Here is a 27,649-nt window from a genome sequence, read left to right as displayed (position 1 = left end):
GGTCCACGAATTTCGTCTTTCTGTTGGTGTGTTGTTATTAGATACAATTGGCCTGCCGGGGATGTCAGCCGTATAGAGCTCGTTGGCGTGTACCTTGTGGATTTTGGGCAGTAAATAGAAACGACCTGCGCCTGTGTTTGATGGGGTGAGATATCTGAGGTCATCACGTGTGATGAGCTCTCCTTCGTGGAGGTCCTGTATGGTATGGGTTATTAGCGCGCCGTGTAGTCCTTTGTTGGGTCATGGTCCAGTTTGAGGTAGTGTTGCGTATTGTTGAGTTGCCTATGGGCTTCAGAAATATATTTATCTGTGGGCCAGATGACGATACTCCCACCCCTACCTGCGGGCTTGATAATGATATCATCTCTTTCAGCTAGCGCTTTGATGATGTCACGCTGTGTTTTAGTGAGGTTGTAACCACGCGTGCTTTGGGAAATACCGCGAAGGATGTCGTTGCTTACTTGTTTAATGTACAGGTCTAATGCGGGTTCTCGGCCGTGATTTGGTGTCCAGGTTGATGGTAGTCGGAGGTCGTTGTTGTTTTCTTGTGTTGTATCAGCGAAGAATTCTCTAAGGCGTAGCCGTCTTGCAAAGTCTGATATGTCTTTGTGGATTTCGTATTCGTTAACAGAATTGAGTGTAGGGCAGAATGTTAACCCCCTAGAGAGGACTTGTAGTTCGTCGCTGGTTAGTGAGCGTGATATCTCTATTACGGTGCTTGCGTCAGCGTTTTCTCGGGGTGGCTTTCCGAGGTTTTCCGAGTTTTGAGTGTTCCTTGTTAGCTAGCTCGCGGTTGAGTTGTTGAATGTGTAGTTCGAGAGTATTTGCCTCCGCGTTGGTGAGACTGATATTGTTCATATGGGCCTGGATCGTAGCGAGTTGCGCGTGGCACTGTTTCTTTAATATTTCTAGAAACGTACGGGCTGTGTTGTTAAGGGCTGATGCCCACTCTAGCTCTAGTTCAGGTGTCAGTTTTCCTAATGCAGGAACTGTTTTAGGGGTGAGGCCTTTAGGTACTGTGTTGTGAGCCAGGTGGTGGGTGTAGATCCGTAGATGATGTAGCTATCGGCTACGTTTCTCCATGAGTTTTCGCATTCGTAGAAAGTTCGTTGACTGCATGGTAGGCTGGTGATTAGATAGTCAACGGTGTTTTCTGCGTGATGTGCGTGTGCGTCGTGTCTGTGGGGTCGGTGGCTGTGGGGTCAGTGGCTGTGGAGACTCGCTGAGCCACCCCGAGAAAACGCTGACGCAAGCACCGCAATAGATATATCACGCTCACTAACCAGCGACGAACTACAAGTCCTCTCTATGGGGTTAACAATCTGCCCTACACTCAATTCTGTTAACGAATACGAAATCCACAAAGACATATCAGACTTTGCGAGACGGCTACGCCTTAGAGAATTCTTTGCTCATACAACACAAGAAAACAACAACGACCTCCGACTACCATCAACCTGGACACGAAATCACGGCCGAGAACCCGCATTAGACCTGTACATTAAACAAGTAAGCAACGACATCCTTCGCGGTATTTCCCAAAGCTCGCGTGGTCACAACATTACTAAAACACAGCGTGACATCATCAAAGAGCTAGCTGAAAGAGATGATATCATTATCATGCCCGCAGATAAGCGTGGGAGTATCGTCATCTGGCCCACAGATAAATATATTTCTGAAGCCCATAGGCAACTCAACAATACGCAACACTACCTCAAACTGGACCATGACCCAACAAAGGAGTACACGGCGCTAATAACCCATACCATACAGGACCTCCACGAACGAAAGCTCATCACACGTGATGACCTCAGATATCTCACCCCAACAAACACAGGCGCAGGTCGTTTCTATTTACTGCCCAAAATCCACAAGGTACACGCCAACGAGCTCTATACGGCTGACATCCCCGGCAGGCCAATTGTATCTAATAACAACACACCAACACAAAGACTCTCGAAATTCGTGGACCACTATTTAAACCATATTCCGACAACACTGGCATCGCATGTACAAGACACACCCCACCTCCTCAGAATAATCAGAGATATAAACAACACTCGTACATTTGGTGGGGACACAATACTAGCCACGTTGGATGTGACATCACTGTATACTAACATCCCACACAACGACGGAATCACAGCCCTCTGCAATACCCTTTCTACAACAAACACCAGAAAAGACACGAAAACCATACTCGCTCTAATGGACTTGGTCCTGAAACTGAACTACTTCGAGTTCAATGGCGAATACTACCTACAAGTACACGGTACAAGTATGGGCACACCTGTTGCACCCACATACGCAAATATCTTCATGGGGTTCTTAGAAAACAAAGTTCTCAGCGCCCTCTCATTAAAACCCACGGTGTACCTTCGATACATCGATGATATACTGATAATATGGGAACACGGGGAACATGAATTTCAAAAGTTCATAGATCTACTGAACACCGCGCCTAGCAACATAAAGTTCACATCACAACACTCAACTCACTTAATTAACTTCCTCGACACCACAATATCACTAGACAACGGCAACCTCATCACAACCCTGTACAAAAAGCCAATTGCCAAACAACAATACCTTCACTTCAAGAGTCACCACCCGCGTCACTGTAAGGTTGGAATTCCTAATGGGCAGAGTGTAAGACTACGCAGAATTTGTTCAAACGACACAGATTACGCTGAGAAGCTTGACGAACTCTGCACTACGCTTGCCCAAAGGGACTATCCAGGCTCCCTCCTAACCGAATTCCGTCGCAAGGCACTCACACTCGATCGAGACGAGGTTCTGGAAAACCGAAAAAATCCTGACGCGTGCCAAATAAGCTTCATCACAAGATATTCCAACGCACTTCCAAACATCAAAGCCATTCAACAGAAGCACGAGCCCCTCCTCCAAAGCAGTGACCGGCTTAGCAATATATTCACAAATCCCATAGAGGTGACATACCGACGCGCAAAAAACCTGGCAGACTCCTTGGTCAATGCCAAAATCAGCAAAACGAGCACCCCGTGCACGGGAACACGACCCTGCAACCTCCCGCGCTGCAAAACATGCAAGCACGTTCAACACGCTAACTCCATCAAAAGCACTGCGAGCAATTACACCCACCCCGTTAACCACGCATTCACATGCACAAGCTCCAATGTCATATACTGCATCGAATGCGGCGACTGCTCTATGCAATACATTGGTGAAACCGGCCAACAAATGAACAACCGCCTTACCGGACACAGAACCGACACGTTCAACAAACTCCCCAAAGCAGTCGCCGAACACTTTAACGTTCCTGGTCACAATTTTGACAACATTAAACTATATATTCTAGAAACCGGGTTTAGATCCACACGTGAGAGACGTGATACGGAGTCTTATCTCATATACAAGTTCAACCCTCTTCACCCGTCCGGTATCAACAAATCACAAGGCACCCTAGAAACACTTCACAAATAAAATATGATTTTCCCATCTACCTCCATTATCATCTGTTATGTTCTGCATGGCCACTGCTTTCTACTTTCTTTATTGCATGCCACAACTTTGTATTACAAATATTCAAAAAAAAAAAAAACCTTTGCTCGTTTTGGAATTTTCCCCACGTAACCACTAACCTCCTTGTCTTTCGCTATGCTTGCCAATTCTTGCCTGTTGTCCCGTTTCGTCCACGTGTTCCTGAACCTTCCATTTTTCTGTAACCGGTCTGTAGCCTAGATCACTACGTTCACATAATCCCCTCCACACTCTAACAAAGCAGCCATTCACTCCGGCCGTAGAAACCCGTACGGAACCTTTCTTCCCTCCGGGCTGTTGACCCACAATTCGCATGAACCTTTAAACACGTCACACCTAACCCTTTAAATACCATGCCAATGATGAGGACGGTGCCCAGAAGAAGAACAGTCTCTGTTCGAAATATCGGCGGCTTCTGTCCTGAGGCAACTCCCTTCCTACATCTCTACCGGTTCGCTGGATTTCTACCCATCTACGTTTAAGGTATGTATTTTCTGAATAAATTGTTCACGTTGCATCATGTATATGTGTGGATCGTTACGGGCTCGGCAGCAACAAAGAGATCATCAGGGATGTAACAGGTTTTATGGCCGCGATGAAATTTCCTCACGTGAAGAGAGAAGCCTTTAGTTGCAGGGGCGAGTGCGATGCGGCAACCGTTTGCCGTGTCTTACTCGTCCTTGCAATTTCAAGGCTTCGAGCAATGTGTGAGAAATCGTATCGTACCTGCTCTGTACCCAGTGAGTAAGGGGGTGTACTGTACCCGGTTGTTTAAGGAGGATCATTGTACCGAGTAAAATAATGCGGTACATTTTTTTAAAAATGTACCGCATTTCGAACCGGTACTTAGGCGTTACCGGGCGTAGAGTGTAGTCCTTGAACATTTTTTGCAACGAGATCCCCGCTTCACTGCGTTTTTTTCGTCGTCGTTTTAGGTGGCATTAAGGTGTCATGGCGGCCCACTTGGTAAAAAGCAAACTAATCAGGGGCGCGAAACTGTGATTGACAGGCCAAGCGTCTTTTTGTGACTCTTCCCAATCGCCATACTCCCTTTTAATATACGACTCCTCTAAACACCGGGCGGTGCCGCCCTTAGCGAAGTCATTGGAGATTAGGAGGAGAAGGACGATAGTGGGACCTAAGTGTTAAAGGGACACTCTCGACCCCTTGATGTTAGGTAAATAGGGCTCATCAGGTAATTCCATATATCTTTCCAATGCACCATGCAAAATATTTCGTTTATATTTGACTCGAATGTAATGAATGTATTTGTGTAATGAGTTGTAATGTAATTGTGTTGAATGTATTTTTTAACTTGCGTCTTTTGCCCCCGGGTAAAAGCCGCATTGCGAACAGTCGTGACGACTGGTGCGTCCTCTTCCGGCCCTTGCGGCGTCTGCTCGGCTCCTCTCGGCGGGTGGTGTGTTGTGCTTTGTGCGTCGCCGTACCTGGTTCCCGTACTTTCAATACACATGACATTCCTGCTTTTTATTAGCAATGACTGGTTACTGCATATGTGACGGTTTTGTTGAGGGATCGGGCATACGTGTTGATTCGTGCATAGTGGGATCAAGGAGGAAAACACAACGTGCGTGTCGTTTTTCGGGAGGCCAGTGCCTTTTGAAGTGACAACTAAATGTGTTAAATTAAATAGATTTGGTCAACTGAAAATAAACATTTTTCGGGCGCGTTACTCTGAGTTCAAGTTGAACACCTGCATAGCAAATGTCACACGCTACATAGTTTGAAATAATATCAGTTATTAAACCAAATCACCAATCCCAACTGGGTCAAGTCCCACGTGAAGATCTCACTTCGTGCTTCAACCAATCGCAGACTGTTCTTGTGTTGTCTTGCACAATTGTAACGTTAGGAACAACGGTGACGACACGGAGAAATCGAAATCGGCTATGGGTAAACCTTAGGGTATAATTCTTTTTCTTTCCTCTCCCAAAACGGCAAAGCTTTCGCCCTTCGTAGTATATGCGGATGGCATACGTGTGAGCACAATCGAATGCAGCAGCAATCCCAACACCCTCCCGGAGCCCCAGACTGTCGCTTTGAGCGCTGTGTTCGTCCCAGTTATTGGCAAAGCCATTGCAGACCGCGTGACAAGGAGCTGTCCTTTCAAGAAAACAAGGTCTATGTGTGCTGTGTCCTGCTCTCAGCTCAGAACAAAAAAGGAAGCATAATTCACACAAAAAAGAAGAGAAATTAAAGTCCTGGTGGACGTACTGCTGGACGGGAGGTTTTCCTGGAAGCCAATAGTATGGAATATTATGATGGAATCGTATGTATATAATATACCATGTTCGTCTATAAATGGAGCGTATCTCGTATAACACCCGTTGTTTACGTCTCTGTAGTGCACGTGCGAAGTGTACAGAATGTCCTTATATCGAATAGAGTCACAGAGTAGTGTGGTACTAACTTCATTGTCAGCTTGTCAAGGCTCATGTGTAGGTAACAATGGATTTCACCAACATTACACGGATGCTTGGCGCATAGTTAAGCCAAAGACTTACACAGCTGCACAGTGGATTTCGGACAATAAATCGGCGTTAAGAGGCTCTCTCGGCACAAAAGAATACCGACCTTGTCATCCAGTCATGAGAGCGTTGGTCTTCTTACTCAGCAGTTTTGTGGAAGCCCCAAAAACCGGCGTTGTTTCGACAGATTCAAATGGCTTTAACTATACTGCGGTATGTTTTACCGATTATTCAGGATAAAACGGGAAAGGAGGAACCCTAGTTATATATATATATATATATATATATACGCTACAAAATTTAGGTTCGAACGACCAGGATGTTGAATATAGATAGGAGAGAAAAGACACCAGAGACTGAAGTAGGGAGTAGGGGGAAGTTAGCTGGCAGAAACTAAGGGTCTGGGGAAGTCTATGTTTCGGCGGAAGCTCCGCCTTCGTCGGGACTGAGACGTCTCAGTCCCGAAGAAGGCGGAGCTTCCGCCGAAACGTAGACTTCCCCAGACCCTTAGTTTAAATGCCAGCTTAATAAATAACTTCCCCCTACTCCCTACTTCAGTCTCTGGTGTCTTTTCTCCCCTATCTATCTATCTATATATATATATATAGCATATTGCGTTGCCCGTGAATTTTCTAGATGCAGCGGTCGTGTCTGATGCGTAAATATCTCCCGCTTCTTCAGTAAAGTTATCTGGAAGATTGAATTTCTCCCACGGAGTAAGAAGTCTTCTTACTCCGTGATTTCTCCACAGCGCTCATACATGGCGTGCATGGGATGAAGCAGAAGAAGTACGGCACGCGTTCATGATCTTTCATTCTGTGGATGTAGTACGATTCATTGTGCGACCTCGTTTTGCAGAAATATCCGCCTCAACATAAAGGTAAGTTCAATCGAAGTCATTGGTTAATTTATTAAATGAACGCGATCGTGGAAAGTTATCCAGTCGAATTTATAGCGGTTATCTCTAAACACGAAAAGGAACGGCTTTCTCCTTCGTCGACGCTTGATAGATGATAATAATTCGGGGTCTACGTCGCGAGACAACTGAGATTATGAGCGAGCTTGATAGAGACGACATATATGACGACGAGATGTTGGAACTGGCTGTAAAGCACAACATCTTGGTCCGAGTTAGAATTGTCCCAGCCATTCGTGACACTCAAATCTTCATCCTTCCTTCGTCGCCTTTCACGCTTGAAATTATTTTGGCTTCTTTCTACTTCCCTTTGGTGTCTTCAAGTACGACCTTGGAGTTTCTAAAATCTTCATTTTGTTTTTGGCTTGAGAAGCTTCCGCTTCAGTCGCTGTCTTTGTGATTAATTTGTTTGTTCAAGCAATCTGAATTAATTAATCCATTCTTCATCAAACAGTGCTGGTCCTGGGGTTTCTTCAACACTGAGTTAGCCTCGAACATTTCTTTTGAAATTTTACTTGAACTGTGTCATCAGGTAAGAAATGTTCACTTGTATATATCTCAAATATATCTTGGACACATCTCGTCGGGTAGCGTCTCGCAGTTGTGCATGAGCAACAGGAAGTTAACAGGATGTGGCTTAAATGCTCAAGCTCAGCTTCCCCGGTGGAACATCTGGGATAGATAAGCGCAACGAACTTCAGCATTGCCGTTCGCTTCTGACTCCTGTTCGCCTCTGACTCCGCTGTTAGAAGGGTGTTGCTTGGATGTTACATTAGATTGCAGATATCCCCTTCATTGGCAAGGATATCTGCGTCAACGGTTGATGTGTTGGAAGTCTGCAGTGTGCCTAAGCGTAGGACATGTGCACACCCCAGACAATGGCTAAGGCCTCTTTGTGAATTGTGAAGCCTAATTCCTAAGCTGAATTGTGAGTAGTTCTTTTCCGCCGTTTTCAGAGTTGACGAGAAAAATGCGATTGGCCTTTCCGTCCCATCAGGCTCTTTCGTGAGACCGTGCCGAGGCCACTTGGTCTGGCATCACAATATGAGTCGGGATGGTAGCTGCGGATTGCAGTGCACGAGTGTCACATGCAATAATTTCTTTAGCAGTTCCGAAAGCTACCTTGTAGTCTTTTGTCGACTTCGCCTTTGCAGATTTTTGGAAAAGTGCGTGCAAGGGTCGGAAAAGGTTTGCAACTCTTGCCAGTCCCTTTGCATTCCCTTCCATTCTGGCCCTTGTTTGTCCGGAATAAGATCTACCTTGTAATTAATGAGCATAACAAAAAACGCAGTTGGCTGACGTTTGGGGTGTTGTAGCTTCAAGTACAGCACGATTATTGTCTTTAAGCCTTCGCTGCTGATCTTGTATTCGCAGCACACAATGCTGTCCTGGAAGAAGGGGGAGTTCTGCAGGTTTGCTTTCAATCTAAACGATTCCAAGCTCCTAAGGTCTTCCGAAAGATTTTTGTAGATCTTCATTTTCAGTGGTACCACTCGCTGATATGTCTTCTTGCGTCCCATGTTTCATAAGACCGCCCTGTAGAACGTGTTCGATGGTGCGTTGCGAAATCGCGGGTGCGGGAGCCATGACAAGCACAATTCTGTTATACCGGAAGATACCTTTTCCCATATTCATGTTTAGCAAATTTCCTGAGTTCTCATCCACGTTCCATTTGTAGGAATGTTTGCCGGAAGTCAATTTTTGTGTATCTCCGTCCACCAGTTAATTTCTCGAAAATGTCATCAACCAGTAGTGAAGGATACTGATCCCCAACTGAGTGCTGATTGACGGTCATCTTGAAATCTCCACATATCCTGACTGTCCGATTGGAATTTACTACAAAAGCTATGGGAGTAGCCCATTCACTGACATTGACATTTGTCAGGATACCTTCCTATTCTACTCACTTCAATTTGGCAAATACTTTTCCTTTAGTGCATGCACCACTGGACGAGTACGAAGGAACTTCATCATTCCTTCGTCGCCTTTCACGCTTAAAATTATTTTGGCTTCTTTCTACTTCACTTTGGTGTCGTCAAGTACGACCATGGAGTTTCTAGAATCTTCATCTTGTTTTTGTCTTGAGAAGCTTTCGCTTCAGTCGCTGTCTTTGTGATTCATGTGTTTGTTCAAGCAATCTGAATTAATTAATCCATTCTTTATCAAACAGTGCTGGTCCTTGGGTTTCTTCAACACTGAGTTGGAGCCTCGAACATTTATTTTGAAATTTTACACTTCGACACTTCATGGATGTAGTTTTCAGTGGAATGCAGTTGAAATGTTTCGACTAAACACATATTGGGGCAATAGAATACTCCGACCATGTCCATGTTCATTGAAATTACATGACCCTCAATACCTGATTCTTAGCAAGTTATGACCTCGTCCCAGAAACACTTATAAGCCTTTACAAGAAACCTTTTATTCGAAGCACTAATGATTATCTCGACTTATTGATTAAACCACTATAGTTCTTCCGTTTCGGTCTTGCTTATCCATTACTGTGTGTTAACCTGTAGCCTTCAGACACTAAATGTTTGCCTTGCAAAAACCAATTCCCTCAACTGTTTTTTTTTTTTTTTTTTTTGCAAACCAGATGACAGCCATGTCCGGTTCTACCGCGGCACTGGGTAAGTACCCTTTCATGTCGACAGTATAATGGCTCCTGCCTGCGCTCGAGGGTTTTATTCCGAACCGTAAGCTCTTGGGGGCGGAGGAGAGTTGCACAAAGATAGGGGAGCAGGTACATTGTAAGAGTGGTACACAAGAAAAAAAAGTTAGTGGTGTTGCAAAACATTTGTGGGTGTTGGAAGTGTTGTAGGTGCGGATAAATCTGCTTGGCTGTGCCGAATATTATTTATTTATTTATTTATTTATTTATTTATTTTCAAATACTGTTGGTCTTTACAGACCGTTACAGGGGGGGGGGACATCTTGTCCCATGCAAGGTGTACAACAATAAGTGCTGCCATTAAAAGAAGATGAATAGATAAAAGAGCAGTAAATACAATGAAGTGGGAAAAGAGATATCAGAATAACAGCAGAGCACTAAGTACAATACGGCAAGGAAATATAACAAAAGGAACCTATAGATGTGTTACGGAGGACATCCCATCTGGTTAAAGAACATGCTTAGATTTTCTGCACGTACGGCATTTTCAGGCAACGCATTCCATACTGATATCATATGCGGGAAAAAAGAGTATTTAAAGATATCCGTCCTTACATCAAAGGGTTTCACGGCATTGCAGTGATTTGAGCGTAGAGGGCGAGATAAGAAGGGTTGTATGTAAATCCTAGTGTTATCAGAACCCAGCTGGTTGCGGTAGAGCAAAAAGAAAAATTTAGCTCGAGCCATCCTTCGTCTTTCATCTAAGCTTTCTAAACCCAACATGTTTACCATGCCAGTCACAGAATCTAATCTCGTGTAGTTCGAAGTGATAAAGCGTGCAGCCATTCTCTGAACTCTCTCAATTCGATTTGTTAATTTTGCGGTGTACGGATGCCACACAGCACCAGCATATTCAAGTATCGGGCGAACCATAGTCTTATATGCAGTTAGTTTGACATTACTAGTACTAAGGCCCAGCTTGCGCTTTAGCAACCATAGTCTGCTTTGTGCTTTGGAGCAAATTTGTTTAACATGAATATCCCATTTCAAATCAGCCGCTATAGTCACACCTAGGTATTTAAACGAGTAAACCCGCCTTAACGTACAGCCCTGTATGGAATAATTATACTCCGCTGAGCATTTCTTATTCGTTATATGACAAAAAACAGTTTTCTGACAATTTATATACATACCCCATCGGTTGCACCATTCAGTTACGTTATTTAAACAGCGAGCAAGCAAAATCTGATCATCAGTATTTTTTATTGGGCAGTATATTAAGCAATCGTCGGCAAACAATCTTATAGTTACTGGGCTATCAATACTAGAACTAATGTCATTTATATATACTAAGAATAATAATGGGCCTAAGACGGACCCTTGAGGAACCCCCGAGGACACATTGACGTAATCAGATTGGCTTCCCTGTAGATCTACCTGCTGCGTTCTGTGTGATAAATATGATGCAACCCAATGTATTAACGTCGCGTTTAATCCTGTGCTAATCAACTTTTCTATCAGTTGTTGGTGTGGTATCTTATCAAAAGCTCTGCGAAAATCCAGACAGACGACATCAACTTGTAGTCCCTTGTCTAAGGCGCTGGCAAAGTCATGCACTGCCTCAACAAGCTGGGTTTTTATATGATTTACTTAGGAGCATCGCCATCTACATCCTCGTACAGGGCTGTCCAACCACTCCCCCTTTCAAAAAAGTACCACATTGCAGCGTGGGTGGTGAGCTCTGTACCACTGAAAATTCCCTTCAACATATTTATAAGCCTGCACGTCATGTTCGGTGCGACATGTAAGCAAGTAGCATCGCTTAGAAGGTTTGCCATAAAATCAAAGGGTTACGCGGACCAGCTTATCATTGAGCTAACCTTGAAAAAAAAGTGTGATGTTAAACGGTAGGACAGACTTATTTATTTACACATGGTAACAAGACTTTCGTGCACGAGACTGCACTTCAGGTTACAAAAATACGAGCATGGTACAGGAACATATATAAAGTTGACGGGGGAGTTTTAGCATAAGAGGTTAACAGGTTCGTGGAAAGGATGCAAATACAGGTAAAAATGAAAAGAACATAAATACAAACGCAGGGGATTATACCCCTGCGTTTGTATATATGTTATTTCAAATTTCAAAAGTTCGTAGATCTGCTATTGCGCACAACAGTATAATAACCACATCACAATACTCAACTCACTCAGTCGACTTTCACGACAACACAATATTGCTAGAGAACGACAACCTCATCACAAGCGTGCACGAAAAGCAAACTAACAAATAACACTTTCACATTAACAGTCACGACCCGCGCCACTGTAAGGTTGGGACTCGTATTGGACAGAGAAACTGCAAACAAAGAAACAGTAAAACTGCGCTGAATTAATTTCTAATGACTCAGACTATGCTGAGAAGCTCACTTGCTTAAAGAGACCACCCAGACTTCGTTCAATCCGAACTCCGTCGTAAGGCACTCACACTGGACTGAAACGAGGTTCTGGAACACCGAGAAGATCCTAACACGAGCCAAGTAAGCTTAATCACTAGATATTTATAAGCACATCCAAACATCAACGGCATTATACGGAAGCACGAGCGGCTCCTCCAGTGCGGTGACTCACCTAGGAGTATCCAATACAGACGCACAAAAAATCCTAGCAGACTCCTGGGTCAACGCCAAAATCAGTAAAACGGACACCCCGTATAACAAAACCCGCCCCTGCAACCTCCCACGCTGCAAAACATGCAAGCACATTCAACACGGTAGCCCCAACAAAAGCACTGCGAGCAATTACACTCACTCTGTTAGCCACGCATTGATGTACAGAATCACCAATGTCATATACCGCATTGAATGAGTCGACTGCTATATGCAATACATTGGTGAAACCGGCTAATCATTGAACAACGGCCTTACCAGCCACAGAACCGACACTTCTAAAACACTCCGCAAAGCAGCCTCCGACAGTTGAAACATACATTATACAGGGTATGTCACATGTCGTGTTATTTCAACTTTGTAAAGTAGAAAAACAAAACGGCTCAACAGAAAAATAGTTGGGTAAGCGGCTACCTTCCGGGCATGCCATCTGCCACCTACTAAAATTACTTTAGACGACTTTTAATTGAAATGAATTAAATTTTTAGAATTGAACTCGAAAACTTGCCTAGTAAATAACGTTTTTGTTGCTATATCAGATAGACAATGGTTGAATCAGCCACACCCACTGCAAAATATGTTATGTAGTACGGCGGATATGTCCAGAAAATTCGCTCGAAAATTGGCGCACTGAGTCGGCGTAAAACAGTGGTGACCAGGGGCGACCAGGCTGAACTGCGGGTGATAGGTTTAGTGACGGTTAATGGCGATGAACCGAAAACGAAAGCTCAGGTCGCGCACAACGGATGGCAGCGCTGGTGAAGAAGGCTACGATGCTGCTACAGCGCAACCCCCGTGGCGGATGACAAAGCCGGCGACGAGGGGTGAGGGCAGCGTGAAGGTCGGGCGCCGGACTCAAGGAAGGCAGCAGGCGGACCCGAGGCGGCGGGCGGCCCGCACTGCTCGAGCTGCTGGGCCCAGTGTACTCGACGTGAAGGGGTGAAAGGCAGGAGACACAAGTTGAGCGCATAGGGAGGGAGGGCGAAGCGGTCGACACAGGCGGTGCCGACTCCAGAAATGCGGGCTCGAGCCTGTCGGTGGCCATAGTGTCGGGTCCGAGCGGGACGTCCAGGCTGAAACAACTAACCGGCTCGTGAGATGACCCTGTAGGGGATGTCGTAAGGTGGCTGCAGTTTGGTGCGCATCGAGTCCCGACGGAAGAATACGTGGGTACATTGAGGAAGGGCGGGACACACGAATATACCTGATGCGGTGCCCGAGCGGGCGGAAACGGTCCATGTACGAGGAGGGGTCGGGAAAGAGCGGAGCCGAGGGGGTGAATAACGGAACGGTGAATCCGGGAAGGCGGAGCGGTCGTAGACCATGTGGGCCGCGCTGCAGCCGTCCTGGCGGATCGCCGCGCGAAGGTCAAGCAGGAGGAAGGGAAGACGTACGGACCATGTTGTAATAATAATAATAATTGGGTGTTTACGTCGCGAGACAACTGAGATCATGAGCGACGCCACAGCGGTCGGTCTGTGGATTGCTTTTGCCCAAGGACCATGTTGTGTCGCCGTGGTCAGTGGCGCGGAGGGAAGCCTCGAGCTGCCGATGGATGCGCTCGACCAGGGCGTTGGCAGCAGGATGGGAGGCTGTGGTTCGAATGTGATGGGTTACGAGGGCGCTGCACACGTGACAGCAGAGGGCCGAGTCTAACTAGCGTCCTCTGTCCGTGGTGACAGTGGACGGGACGCCGAATCGGGAAACCCAGGAGAAGATCAATGCGTGGGCCACTCTTTCTGCCGTGATGTCAGGAATCTGCGTTAGCCTGCGGCCAGCGCGTAAACCGGTCGATGCAAGAGAGGGGGTAGCGGTAGACCTTCGCCGGAGGGCCGACTACACTCTTAATTTTTTTACTCCCTTTAGGGTGTAATCCGGGTGTAATTGGGGTGTAAACTGATTTTTACTCCCAAATTACACCAGCTCGAAGAAACACCCTCGGATGAGGGGTGTTAAATGGGTGTAATAAAAACTTAACACCTTATTTACAACATCCACTGAGCTTGGGTGTAAAAGAGGTGTAAAATGGGTGTAACTGGCATAGAGCTTTGTACATGAACTGTATGTGTCTTTTGAAAGTACAATGATATGCTTCATGCTCCTTACAGATGCATAAAATGGGGCACCTCGCTAGAAATTTTGAGTCTACACTCTAAATCGTGTGACGAACATAAGCCGGTTAAAAAAGTTCCCTCAGAAAGTACAGCCGGTAAACAGCCGTAACCTCTGGAAAGAGCCGTAACAGTTATCAAATAGCAAGCACAGCGATCCCAATCGCCAAATATGTGTGTCCCACTGAATAATATGCGTGCCTCCTGAGCCGTGTACTCATGTGCGTATTGAACATTCTTGTGCGTGTTGAATAATGCGTGTGCAGGCTAAGTATGTGTGCCTTCGCTGGAGTGTACTACGTTGCTGCGCGCTCCCCCCGTGAGGAGTGACGTGGCACCAGTGGCACCTCGTATTCTTCCGCAGTGTGTTCCTCGCTGCTTTCGTGCCTGTTGTGTGCTGTGCAACCTCGCGTTTGAGAAGGATGACAACCTTGTACGTTTCAGTACAGGGTTAATGTTCGCTTAAGGTAAGTCAACCTAGCTGGGATTCAACGTACGACGCCTGCGTTTTACTTGGGTTTAACCATCGCAGTACATTCTGTTGCAGACAGTGGACGCATTGCAAATGGCGGCAGGAGAGGATCGGCTACATCGGTGAAGTGATGAGTACATTACAAGCGAGGCTAATTGTATCCTTTCGTTATAGGTGCACGTGGGACTGTATCAACTTCAAGGACGTGAGCCGCAAAATGCTGTACTATTCTAGCATTCACGTTTGAACAATACCAGCGTGATATTCACTTCGGTTTCTTCACAGGTAGTTTCCTGTCTCAACGGTCACATATACGCGTGCAAAACTGTAACTGCTTCGCATCGAAGTGTGTATGGTGCCACTAGCTTGGACAATTGTTCATCGGCCACTTCGTTTGAGGAACTGTCGTGTTCGTCACTAAGAATGATCTTGGTTGAGCTGCGCAGTGCCTGTTCGGAGTTCGAGGATTGTGTGTTCGATGTTTGGAGGACTGCCTGGTTCATCGGAGGTTGTCTGTCCATGCAACGTGTGCTCCATATGTGTGTGTTGGGAACCGTGTATGCTTTCCATTCGGCCAACGATGTTGTACGGGATTCAATTTAAAGGTATGTGCACGCCAATAAAATTTGGTGTTTCAATTGAGATGTCCTTAGTGCATTTTCTTTTTTTTTGCCAAACGTGGAGGTCATTTTTTTTTAGGGAACCCGAGAGGCATATCTCGCGTATTAATGGGTACAAGTATTCCTTTAATACGTAAGGTACACTGTGGCTGCTGGCGTCAGCAGGGGTGTCGTACCAGTTGTTTCAGTGGGCACAGAGCGGCTGCGGCTTTCGCAGGCCTCTTGAAGTCATCTAGCGCATTTTTTGAGAAATGTGCCAGTTGATCAGGCGGCACCTATCCGTCACTGGGTTTAGAGTGTACATTGTACTGCTTGTGACGTACTTGTCTGAAATTTGCAATTGAAATTGGGGTGTGCAATTCTACAACATTTCGCTCTTTGTCCTTTCACACGGATTTACAGTTTGCAGCTGCTGGCAGCTCAGAAAACTGAAATTTCGTGCTGCGTACATGCGCAAACACCCCTTTTTTTTAAGGGTGTAATCCTGCGCAGGGTGTTCACGTACACCGTTAAGGGGGTGAGTTATGACACTTCTTGATTACACCCAAAAGGGTGTTTTTGGTCGAACAAAAAACACCCTTTTTCTGGAGGGTGTAACGTCTCCTACACTCTAAATCTTTTCACACCCCTAAAGGTGTAAAATGGGTGTAGAATGGCTGTACACAGCAGCAATACACCCTTTTTACACCCCAAGAATCTGTTTCAGAGCTCTTGAGGGTGTAAGAATGGTGTATTACACCCTTTTCTGAAAAATTTCGGTGAGGGTGCGATACAGGGTGTATTCTAAGGTGTATTTGAATGTTGAACACACATTTATTTTGTTCACTGAAAGCAGATCGAATACTGCTAACATAAATGGGGAACATTATACATGAGCGCATTAAAATTACGTATGAAACACTGAAAGAACGCACAACATGAAGAAATAATAAACACATGGCATGATTAACCGCGAGGCGTGGATTAATTCAGGCAAAGGAAAGCTTGACATAAGTGAAGAAGTAATACCCAAAACGCACTGTCACACACAATCTGGATCGACCCGCAATCCTGGTTGACACAATCCCGCTGGACGCGCTGCGCCGTCCGCACTTCACGTTCGTGATCCAGGTTTTCATTTGACGCCGTCTGGTGAGAGCTTCGCACCAGCTTTCCACAATACCCACTGAAGTTTCAAATTAAAAGAAAACAGTGGTCCAGGATGTCTACTTGAAATATATTCACATTAATGCAAATGCTGTTTCAGCTGTTTCAGCATTTGTCAATGTTGTTTTCTTCGTTCGGGCCGCTGCCATCACCGCCTTCGTGCCAGCCCGGAACGCCCGGAACCGGCAGTGCGAGTAGAGAGAAGACGAAGAAGTGAAAGGAAGCCACTGCGCCTGTGCCAACCCTCCTTGAAGTGTGTAATCATGTTCGCGAGCGCGGGACAAGTGTCTGCGTCGTTGATCTCTGTCGCCGATACTCGCTTTGTCCGCACCTCAGGACGATCGCAATGTCTGCCTAATCACGATTGCGCGCGATGTGGATCCTGCGTCAGTGCGTTTTGGGTATAACATAGGCAATCCAAGAGCACATAACATGAATTGACTGATTAAATAAGGCACATTACAGAAGCGCATGACGTGGATTGATAACGTGCCTGCCATCAGGGAGTTTGTGCAGGTTCAGCACGTCAGGTGAAACGCTGTTCCAATTTTCCACAACAGTCGTTTCCTGACTGGTGGTTACCACGTAGACATGCAAGTGGCTATCGTATCCAACGGTGGTTAAACACTGTGCAATGAAAAGAATCTCAGAATTTACAATATATATTCCTAAGATCTCTGAAAATACCGGCAAGTCATCTTCAGGAATTTCTTTTACGATTACACAGCTTGCAGAAACTGTAAGGCCATCAATCGTAACACTTCTGACAGACATCACAGTGCCAACAACCATGCGATTGTCAGAAACATAGTTTCTTATGTGTTCGGGTACGTGTTCAAGTAGCACCTCTCTTGTTCCATCAGTGGAGGTGACATGACTCATGAACTGCTTTGACCACACGTACATCTGACCGAGTTGGTGCCTTCTGGCCAATGAATAGGATATGTTTTTGAAATTACGAATTTTTCTTGCAATGTCTTTGAAATATTGATGTTTTCCTTCAAACCGCATGCACCAGATATCTACAAGGGGACCATACATGCTGAGGAATCTCGGGTAATGCACAATATAATGCATTTTGCATGGTACGGACACTTGTGGAAACAGTGCTGTGAAACCTTCCAGAAAAGAAAATATGCAGCGCTCCAGATAAGTAACATACACTCGTGGTATGCACTTGCTCATTATAATATCGACAATTTCACGAAATGCTGTATATAGTTGCCATGTCTCATCTTCGTGCGGAACACAATCTCCGATGTACAATGCTAGGTTCCTAAAAAGACAAAACCTCTGTGAGGCTGTACCTCTCATTACTCCTCCACTAGACAAAAAGTGCTGGGAGATTGGCTCAGGTTTGTTTTTCTTGTCACACTGGTCATAAGCAAAATTTAAGATGCGCTCATTCAGTACATCAAGGCTGAACAGTCTCTGGGAGATGAAGTATCTTATAAAGTGGCGCAACACAAACGGTATGACACCTTCGTGCAAGTCATGCATTACGTCAGGTGGCAAGTGTTCAGTGGGATGAAATCCCTTTGTGTGAACTGCAGATGGTGCTTTAAGGCCATAAAGAGGCAACGTTGCAACACCCCCACGAAGCATGTCCAAGTGGAACTTGTGGAGTGCTGGAGTGCGCAACACGAAGTCCTGTTCTTTGTGTTTTGTTCGAATTTCATGATGTAGAGCCATGCAAAATCGACAAATGTGTCCGTGGTTAAAGCTTGCCTTGAACCCACCAATCCGATGGCTTGAGAGATTGTCACCTGAGAGGCAGAATACGCTTCCAGTAATCATTTTGTTGTGAACCGTGATACCTTCAGTTTCCAGGTGGGCAATATCCTGGTGCAGCCGTTCCAGTACTCTGTCAAACCCGTACTTTTGAATGTGCTTTTCTTTACATAAGAGAGCCAAATGGATGTGTGAAAGTTGTGCTCTCAAGCGTGATGGTACATTTAGCAAAGTATAGTACACAGCCATGAGCTTGTGTTTTTGTCTTTGTGCACCGATGGGATTGCACACCTCAAATTCATCGGTGTAAAGCTGGATGCACAACTTTTCCCGATCCCCACAGAAATACTCATGGCTTGCAAAGGCTGATGCATCAAACACTGAGCTTAAGGTGTCAGCAAACCTGCATGGGTCACTGGTGAATGAATTGTCAAGCCATTCGACGTAGTGTCTCAACACCTCCAAGATGGGCACGTACTGGAAGCTTACTCGTGCTTCGCCAGCTTCATTTAAGGTCACTGTGACTGGCTCAACATATGGAAGGGCACCAGTCCAAAAGCGTTCACGACCTTTTTTTGTCAAAAGTTGCCCCATTTCACTATTCACAGATGGTTCCACATCACTACCTTGTGCAGAAAAAAGCTGTGGCCCACAATCATTGAAAAAATTGAACATGTCGTTTGCAATCTCGTTAAGCGTTGACTCTGGTAGCTTCTTTGCTTCTTTCCATTTCAATAGGAGCATTGCGAATTCTTTCACAGGATTTTGTCGTTCAGTGGTTGGCCGCAAAGTACTTGTGCTTGCAGTACTTGTGGATGGTAGATCAGCTGAAGCATTTTGTTGAGCCGATTGAGGGATAGCTTCTGCATTATCATCATCACTGCTCTCCATGTTGTCCACATGCTCAACGTTGGTATCAGGTTGCACACTAGAAGAATCGACGCACTGAGGTTGGTCACTACTGTGCGTTTTGAGTAGGTGCTCTCGGAAACGAGACAACGATGTATAGGTTCTGGCACATTTTCCCAGATCACAAGCCCAATTCCTCTCACAGCCATGAGATGAGGATAGGTGACGCAGCAGTGAGTTCAAAGTAAATGCCCTGTGTTGGCATCTGGGGCACTGGAAGTAGCGTAGATTTGGCATCTGTAATAAATTTTAAAAAGTTAAACTTGACACATTAGGCTTCAGTTTCTTAAAACACAAATTGTAACCAAGCTGCTGACCAAAATAAATTAGCTTTCGCCCAATTATTGCGCTGGTGGAAGAAAAAGAATGGTTGCGTCGGAGCTGTAACCTCCATCTGTCATATTCTTAATCTTTCGGGTAGGGAAGATCTTATCTCTTTATCTCTGCTAGTTCATTCCTGCCTGCTTTCGGATTCAGTTAGCTCGGACTACCGTCGTCGCAAAGATTCCCTTTCACGTAAAGCTGTTAATGAACAAGATGGTAACTGTGCGTTCGTGCGTGTTTAGCTTACTCAGAATACGTACCGTGTCCTTCACTGCGGCTGGTTCGTTCTGTGGACGGACCTTGTCACATGGCTACGCAGAAATGTGTTGGAGGAGGTTGTCGGGTGGGCTTTTCCAGATGAACATCTCTCCCTCGGTTCTTTCACTGATGACCCTTTACATCGCTTCACGCTTGGTTACATTAGGCTGTCACCGTTCTGCCAAGTTGAAAAGCTGAGCTTGACAAGACGTGAGAATGAAGCAATGATACTTTCGCGCACTCGGCGCGGTCTTGTGAGGCTGCTAGGAAAGACCGATTTTATCACTCCTGCTTTGTAACCTTCTTTGCATTTTATAACGTAATGTGTTTTCCAGTTACGTAATTGATACCTGATTAGAATATATCTAATCAGAATTATGTTACAGCGAAATTGTGATACCAGCAAGAAACACGCAAAAAAATAGGCTTATAGCGCCACCTACGGATACGTTGTCGGTGTGTGTTGTTGCTCCTTTGAGCCAACGTGGGACAACGCGCGGTGGTTGAATTTGCACGCTTCGTAGGTGAGGGATATATATTGTGCGTTCATCACGAATCAAACGTTAGTCGTTGAAACTACACAGGTTGCAGAGCCTCGTAGCTGTACGAATGGCATCTGTCTCATGCCTTGTCGTCGTACAAAGCGCGGATATAGCGCGGAAACTAACACTACAAGATCCCCATCTCGCCGCCCTGAAAGACGCTGTACGAGCATGCAGACTGCTAGCACCAGTTGTGAACTTGGACAGAGACAGGTTTCAGGTAATACCCGTTTTCTGAGCATGTGTTTTCTTATTTTATGCTGGAGAACTTAATCGTGTGCGTAGAGATAAGGGCTGCGTTACACGACGTGGAGTTCGCGTTTGCTCCCGTCATACACGCAAACGCGAACTTGTGCACGTGTGATAATGTGGTCGTGGAAACGCAGTGCTGGACGGTCGTATGGTCGGCGAATGTGTTAGCCCCCAACTCCCCAACATAATTGCCGGATGTCACAGCTTCGCTGTCGTACTTTCCCGCTGTTTTCCCGTCCTCAACCGGAGATGCGTTTATCGTAAATTTTTCCCATCTTCAACAGGTATTCGACGACGTTTTCAAAAGAAACATCGACCTTGCGGACGATGACGTTATTCCTGACAAGGCAGAAATATTTGTGGTCGCCACAGTGAGTATCACATGTCTGTTCTTGTTTATGGAAATGCTGCCGGTTCGCATTCGGTGATAAACAGTACTCATGGTGTTCGTCAATCGCTGCGTATTGGCGGAGTACCTTGCTGTAACCTCGCCAAGGGTAAAACCAACTAATTTATACGTCCCATTTTTACAGGAAACCCCAGTTCTGTTGGAACCAAAAGAATCGTCATCAGGCGTTGTACATTCATCAATTCTCACAGAGAGGTGACTACCTGATTTTACAATTTTACTTTTCTGACGAATGTAAAATAGACATTGTAACCATGGTGAGTAAGACATGAGTTTGGGTGACAAAGAAGGGAATATATGACACGCACACACATGCATATGTGTATGCGTGTCATCTATTACCTTCTTTGTTACCCAAACTCAGGCGTTATTCACCATGGACATGGGCCACCAGCTTGCCCGCATCTACAACATGTCTAAACACTGTAAACATAACAAATCCCTTCAGCTGCAGCGATTGCCCAAGTGACGATCGTGATGGCAGAGAGTACACATTTCCGGACTTCTGCAGGATGAACGTAAAGCTTGAAGAAGCCATACTGACACCTTCAGTACACAAAAAAATCGTAGAGGAGTTGTACCAGTCGATGATTCGATGCACACTGTATGTATATATTTTAAAACAATCTTTGGCATTGATCATGTGCATGTCATCTGTATACAGGGTGTCCTGCGAGAAAGTGTCAAAAAATCACTAAAAAAAAAAACTAGGGGTGATAAAAGCATGGGACTTGCTTGATGAGACTCCTGAAGGATTTGCCACCTACTGTAATGATTTTCGTTAGTGTAATTAATTAGTGCAATTTCGCTAATTGATTTCTGAAAAATGCCAAGGAAACGTCACATTTTTCAGCCGGAATTGGAAAGGCCATGCCTGGAAAAGCGTATCAGAGTCAAAATTAGTTTATGTTGCGCATGTTTTTCAGAGGGCCCTTGGGCGGAGCTTGTATCCGCCTCGAAGCGAAGGCCGCCAGAGCGCTCAACTTGCGACAGGATTGCGGGTGCTTTTCAGGTAGCAATTTTTCTCTGAAAAACCTTGCGCAATATCAACCAGTTTTGACTGGGATACGCTTTTCCAGACATGGCCTTTCCAATTCCGGCAGAAAAACGTGACGTTTCCTTGGCATTTTTCAAAAATTAATTAGCGAAATTCCACTAATCACACTAACGAAAATCATTACAGTAGGTGGCAAAATCCTTCAGGAGTCTCATAAAGCAAGTCCCATGCTTTTATCACCCCTAGTTTTTTGTTTTGTTTTTTTTAATTTTTTGACACTTCCTCGCCAGACACCCTGTATATTTTGGCGTTCTCTGAAAAGTAATTTCTCACATTTTCAGATACCCTTCTGCCAAGTTTTATTCGAAGGTGGCCAACTCGCTTGTCACAGAGTACCGTAACTTGGCTGATGACAAAGGAAGTGGCTTTGTGAGTTGCTGACATAATGTCTTTATGTACGATATAGCTTGCTCTTTCAGAATTTGTGTTTTGTAAATAACTGAAGCAGCTGAATACGGTAGGACGTCAAGACTAATTTCTTTCTCTTTTAAGGATTCTTGGGTCATAAGCCTTCGAAATAAATTTAAAAATGAGCGACGTAAGATAACTAACAATGAAATGGTGAAAGAATCCAGAGCCAAATATGGTGTTAAAAGGGATGCAGAGAAGGACATGGATGGCACAAATATGTTGCAGCGCAACAAGATACCAAGACCATCTGTAAGTATCTGTGGCGTATGTTAAACCTGCCACACTGAGTTATGCATTTTACACAGGAGAACGCACAGAGCACGTTTAGCACGTCAGATATTAACAAACACGAAGAATGGCTCTTGGATGAATACCTGAAGCAACAACCAGATGTTCCTCAAATGTTTACGCGCTTAGAACAAAGCTTCCAAGAAAGGTCAAAGCAAATGAGAACAACCATGGTTTTGGACTCTGTAAGGAAGTTCCCTTACATCATGGACTTTAAGATAGTAAGTAATTGGGATACATGGAAACAGAAAAAAAGCAATTTGGTCTCGTTTTTTTTTTCTTTTTTTTTAACTTTCAGTTCATGCATGAGTTTGAACTACTAACACAAAAGGACGCTGTGAAAGCAGTAGAGGACGCAATCTACAAAGTGCTGCACATTGTAACCAACAAAGACGTACGCTGTGCTCATGATATCAGGAGTAGCATTCTGGGCCTCGACAGGTTCCAAGGATGTCAGAGGCGGAAGAAACGTAAGTAGCGTTTGCCTTCATCTTGTGGTTCAGTTATTATACTCCAATAGACACTAAAATTAACTCATTTTGAAATTATTGCCAAGCGCCATTCTCTGGCTACCGTCTTAACTAATAATTTGAAATCCTGTGCAGGTATTGCAAAGTTAGTGTTATTAAGGTGTAGATTTAATTTACTCTTCCTTTTTTCTTACTAAGATCTCCAAGCTTTGCTTGCTACCAGAGCCCTATCTGACATGTTTAAGGAGACCAGAGCCATTGGCAGCCTGTTTGTTCACGAGTCGGTAAGTGCCGTGTCTTCCAATTTATTTATTAATTTAATAATTGCGGGTTTACGTCACCAGACAACTGAGCAATTTATTTACTTATTTACAATGAAGAACTATAGACTGAATGATAAAATCAATTATAGGAAAGGGAGAGGAGTAAGTAACAACCCATCCCATGCAAGGTGTCTCAGGGAAAGGGAGAAAAAAATAAAATTCAATATAAACTCCACTGGTTAGCAGGGCCACAGCCAACGGAGCGTGTGCAGTAACACCAGAGCCTTAATTTTCCTCCTTCACATATTCTTATTAATTATTATTGTTTTTTTAGGTAAAAACTAAAAATTAAAGCTTCCTATACATTCAAATACATGACCATTAAAATTGAAAATCTCTTGACATCTCGAATCCACTGATACATTTTCAGATATGACTTCTTGTCCCAGTTCCTCTTGTTTCCAATCTTGATAGCTTCCTACATATCTTCTTCAGTATTTAATTTTCCAAGACGTTTTCCCCGATACTCCGGATCTTTCAGTAAGAGCCTTCTTTCTAACAAATTAGTACCAGCTCAAATCGAAGGTCTTTCATGGACTGGGCTGTACTACTGCACTTCTGTATTTCCTTATTTACTAAAGCTCTTTGCTGCATTTAGTAGCGTCATGGACGGCCCCACTTTCCTCGCCTTTTACTGCTCTTATTTCTAAAAGCTCTCCTGTATCAAAATATAGTGCACCTGAAAATCTGCCCGACTTTACCATCTTTTCTTCCAATAATGTTACCAACCATAGTTATAGCAGTAGTAAAGAGTAACCTTTGCAGTATGCGTGTGACCTTTGACCCATGTGTCTGTATACACGCCAAAATTTTTCAATGATACTATCAGGGCCAGTTTGCCACAATCATGGGCGGTTAGGCATACGTGGCGTACCTATTATGCAAAGCAGGCCTTTACATCCTAACTTCATCCTGCACGTGCAGTGCACAGAAAATATGAATGATAAAAAATTAAGAAAAGCAAATGTGCGAAAAAGCTATGCAGTCCGTGGTGTTCGCTTTTATCTCTCTTTTGATGGTGTTTCTATGCGGCTTTAGGTAGCTTTTCGGCAGTTTGAGTTCAGATCGGAAATGCCACAACATCTGACTTCACAAACACTGTTAACGTAAAACAAAGGCACCATCAACAAGTAACAAAAGCAATATGAAAGTGGGCGCCATTGACTTCATGTTTTTGTCATGCCTACTTTTTATGATAGCTGTTTAGACATGATTACGGAAAAGCCCTGTAGCATAGCACCACCTTATTGCCATTGTGTTCGTCAGCTGCTAGTAATATACAATGGTACTTATATGTTGTTCTTTCTGGCACACAGACTGCAAATGCCCCGCCAACACCCCATATCTCATATACTGGGTCATCTGTGGAAGAAGGCAGCATGCTCAAGCTTGTTGTGGAAAACGTCCCCCTTTACCATGTTGTTGAGGGAATGGAAGGCATCTCCAGCATTATCTCGGCATACTGGATATTCAATGCGTCCTATTGCCAGCAGCACTTGAAGACGATAAGTTTTTTTGAAAATGTAGTAGGATTACAGGCAACACCCCTTTGCAAGCCTGTAGTGTCATTTCTGAAAAAGTACAATGCGCTGCGGTAATAGCCATCTTTTTCAACAAACAGCAGCCTGGAAACTTTACCGTGACAAGCACGTAATTGCAAATTTAATCTACGGCATCTTGTCCAGTGCATGGCACAAGCATGGCTATTACTGTGAGGTGCGGTAACTCTGAACAAAGTCATGTTCAGTGCATAGTTATTGTATCGCATTCAATCAAAATGCATTCAAAGCAGAGTGCCTCAGGAACGAATGAACACAAGTAGTTGTTCAGCCACAGACCAGTTTGCTACTCCTGTTGTTCTTATATTGCAAGTATTTCTAACGTAATCTACAGGACCTTTGTATAAAAATTCAGAGCAGCTCTCAGCTTTTTATACATTCAGCAGCTTCTTTGAGGCTATCAGAGCTCCCTCGGGCGGTGCGCTAAGCAGCCAAGTAGATTATATGTGCATAAGCGAACTCGCAAAAAAGCAAACAGTAATTCTGTTCTGAATTACTGGTTTTCACTGAAGAGTACGGGAGTAGCGGTCTTACGTTTCAATGAAAGCCATTAACAAAAAAAAAAAGTATTAGTGCTAAGGCACTGGGTAGGGTACATTCATAAATAATCTGCTACATTACAGATGTGCAAAGGTGGCATGTACATGTTGCTATCGCAAATTTTCAGTCAAAAGACTGTTCAGAGTATATAAGCCACGCATACCATTTTTAAGTGCTGGTGGTGTCATGTACGTGCCGGAGTACGACACAGCTCATATAGCTCATTGAAATGTTTTCTAGTCCCTTCATCTAGTCTGTGTATAGCCATATTTCCTATGTATAGCCACACTTTATGTATAGCCATACTAATAAAGGATAAGTTTTCTAGTCATGCTGGCCTCTAGCCGTGTAATGTATTCTTGTACACGTAGATGATCGCATTATAGTTATGAATTTCCTATAGACATGCTGCATGAGCAGAGCAGCTTTTACTGAATAGGTTAGATGCAGTAAAATTTTGTGATAATCAAAATGACATACAAATGCTCTTCTTTCCAAGATAGTCCTGGGAATATACTCAGAAAGTGTTATCAGCGCGATGCGAAAAAAAGTACTTTTTTTGCATCAAGCTGACAACTCTTTCTGTGTATTTTCTTATTCTGCGTTGTGAATTACACCCTTCCATATAATTACACCCTTGCACGTGATTACACCCCCGCACGTGATTACACCCCCGCAATGTTCATGGTGTTAAACTACACCTTAAAAGGTGCGTGCCCTGCACATTTGGGTTTACACCCTTTAAGGTGTAAAAAGGTTTAGAGTGTAGAGGTGTTCCCATACACCCTTTAGGGGGTGAGTTATGACACCACCGGATTACACCCAAAAGGGAGTAAAAAAATTAAGAGTGTAGGTCGGTGTGTAAATGGTCGAAACGAGCATCTCGCGGAAGGAACATATATACGTTTTGTGCTGGAGCAAGCCGAAAAACATTATTCTTCGATTATTATTCTTCGATTATTCTTCGTAAGATGATGTCCAACAAGTTTTCGAAGCTAGCGCTGAGTCACGAAACTCATGTCCCACCATCCTCGCCATGTTCATCACGTCCATTCCGCAACTATGGGCCGCTACACTATTCCCCCTTGCAGAAAGATGTTCATGTCCCGCGAAGGGTATCAACGAGGAATTTGCCGCGTATCATCGAGGCGGTAGTAATCCGGTACCATACGTACCAGATTGACGGTCAGAAGGAGAATTGGGTACTTTGCCGATGCGATCTAGGGAAACATATATTGAATAAGGGGGGGGGGACGCACTGCTGGAGGAATCCACTTTACTTGTACAGACGCCTTCCCCCTTCCACGTATCGACGTTACAGTCGAACTTTTGAAGGGTGCCAGGCAATTCAGTTCCTTGGATCTCGTTTCTGGCTATGGCCAAGAGAAGCTGGATGAAGCATCACGACACATTACCCCGCCCCGGACAAGAATGAGAAGGTAGTGAACTTGCCCTCACCGTCTAGCGCGAAGAAGCTCCAGTCGTTGTTGGGTTTAGCGTCGTGTTAACGCCGGTTCACCAGAGATTTCGCCACTATCGCCTCTCCACTGCATCGTCAGCTCGAAAATGGCACCGCCTTTGCGTGGACCGAGGACTGTGAGGCTGTTTTTGCCCACCTTAAACGCCTACTCACAAGCGCGCCAGTCCTCGCTATCGAGACTTCAGCCTTGCCCATCATTTTGGACACGGATGCAAGCGACAGCGGTTTAGACGCTGTTCTATCATGAGCGAAACGCGACCGAGCGAGGCATAGCTTACGGAAGTCTAGCCCTAACCAAGCCCGAGAGGAAGTGCAGACCCACACGCAAAGAGCTGCTCTCACTTGTCTATTTCATTCGCGTATTCCGTCATTATGTTCACGGCAAGGAGTACGTCTACAGGACCAACCACAGTGCACTACAATGACTCCGGTTCTTCAAGGAACCAGAAGGCCAGGTTGCACGCTGGCTCGAACAACTCAATGAGTTTAATTTTCGTGTGATTTACCCACGGGGAATACAGCACCGTAATGCAGACGCCCTGTC

At 44.7% G+C, this 27,649-nt stretch overlaps 3 protein-coding genes and 1 long non-coding RNA gene across 5 annotated transcripts in view; 3 read left to right on the top strand and 1 right to left on the bottom strand.

The window, feature by feature from the left end:
• The first annotated feature begins 6,816 nt into the window (after window positions 1-6,816).
• The window catches only part of LOC135374697 (uncharacterized), a 98,556-nt gene continuing 77,723 nt past the window's right edge, over window positions 6,817-27,649 (top strand). The window contains exons 1-3 of the mRNA XM_064607616.1: window positions 6,817-6,888; window positions 7,379-7,456; window positions 9,521-9,554. The gene's annotated coding sequence lies outside the window, so the exon portion shown is untranslated. The remainder of the gene's footprint in view (window positions 6,889-7,378; window positions 7,457-9,520; window positions 9,555-27,649) is intronic.
• LOC135374695 (uncharacterized) lies at window positions 14,602-15,424 on the top strand. Its single transcript, XR_010417078.1, has 2 exons — window positions 14,602-14,781; window positions 14,862-15,424. It is a non-coding gene; the product is annotated as an uncharacterized LOC135374695 (long non-coding RNA).
• On the bottom strand, window positions 15,639-20,553 carry LOC135374688 (uncharacterized). The gene is made up of 3 exons (XM_064607612.1): window positions 19,777-20,553; window positions 17,860-19,429; window positions 15,639-15,733 (listed from the first exon to the last, which is right to left on the bottom strand). The coding sequence occupies exons 2-3, from the start codon at window positions 19,427-19,429 to the stop codon at window positions 15,639-15,641; spliced, it is 1,665 nt and encodes a 554-aa protein (XP_064463682.1). The 5' UTR covers window positions 19,777-20,553.
• LOC135374699 (sterile alpha motif domain-containing protein 3-like) lies at window positions 20,299-25,954 on the top strand. 2 transcript variants are annotated; one of them, XM_064607619.1, is made up of 10 exons: window positions 20,299-20,536; window positions 20,853-20,939; window positions 21,102-21,172; window positions 21,489-21,581; window positions 22,316-22,403; window positions 22,527-22,694; window positions 22,751-22,954; window positions 23,032-23,203; window positions 23,402-23,487; window positions 24,843-25,954. In XM_064607619.1, exons 1-10 carry the CDS (start codon window positions 20,384-20,386, stop codon window positions 25,122-25,124), a joined length of 1,404 nt encoding a protein of 467 aa, XP_064463689.1. In that variant the 5' UTR covers window positions 20,299-20,383; the 3' UTR covers window positions 25,125-25,954. The 2 variants fall into 2 exon arrangements, with proteins under 2 accessions (XP_064463689.1, XP_064463688.1); XM_064607618.1 differs by having other exon boundaries at window positions 21,426-21,581.

This window comes from Ornithodoros turicata, unplaced genomic scaffold (genome assembly GCF_037126465.1).
Source record: "Ornithodoros turicata isolate Travis unplaced genomic scaffold, ASM3712646v1 Chromosome99, whole genome shotgun sequence".
In the NCBI taxonomy this organism is placed as follows: Eukaryota; Metazoa; Arthropoda; class Arachnida; order Ixodida; family Argasidae; genus Ornithodoros; species Ornithodoros turicata.
This window is presented reverse-complemented; position numbering and strand designations above follow the sequence as displayed.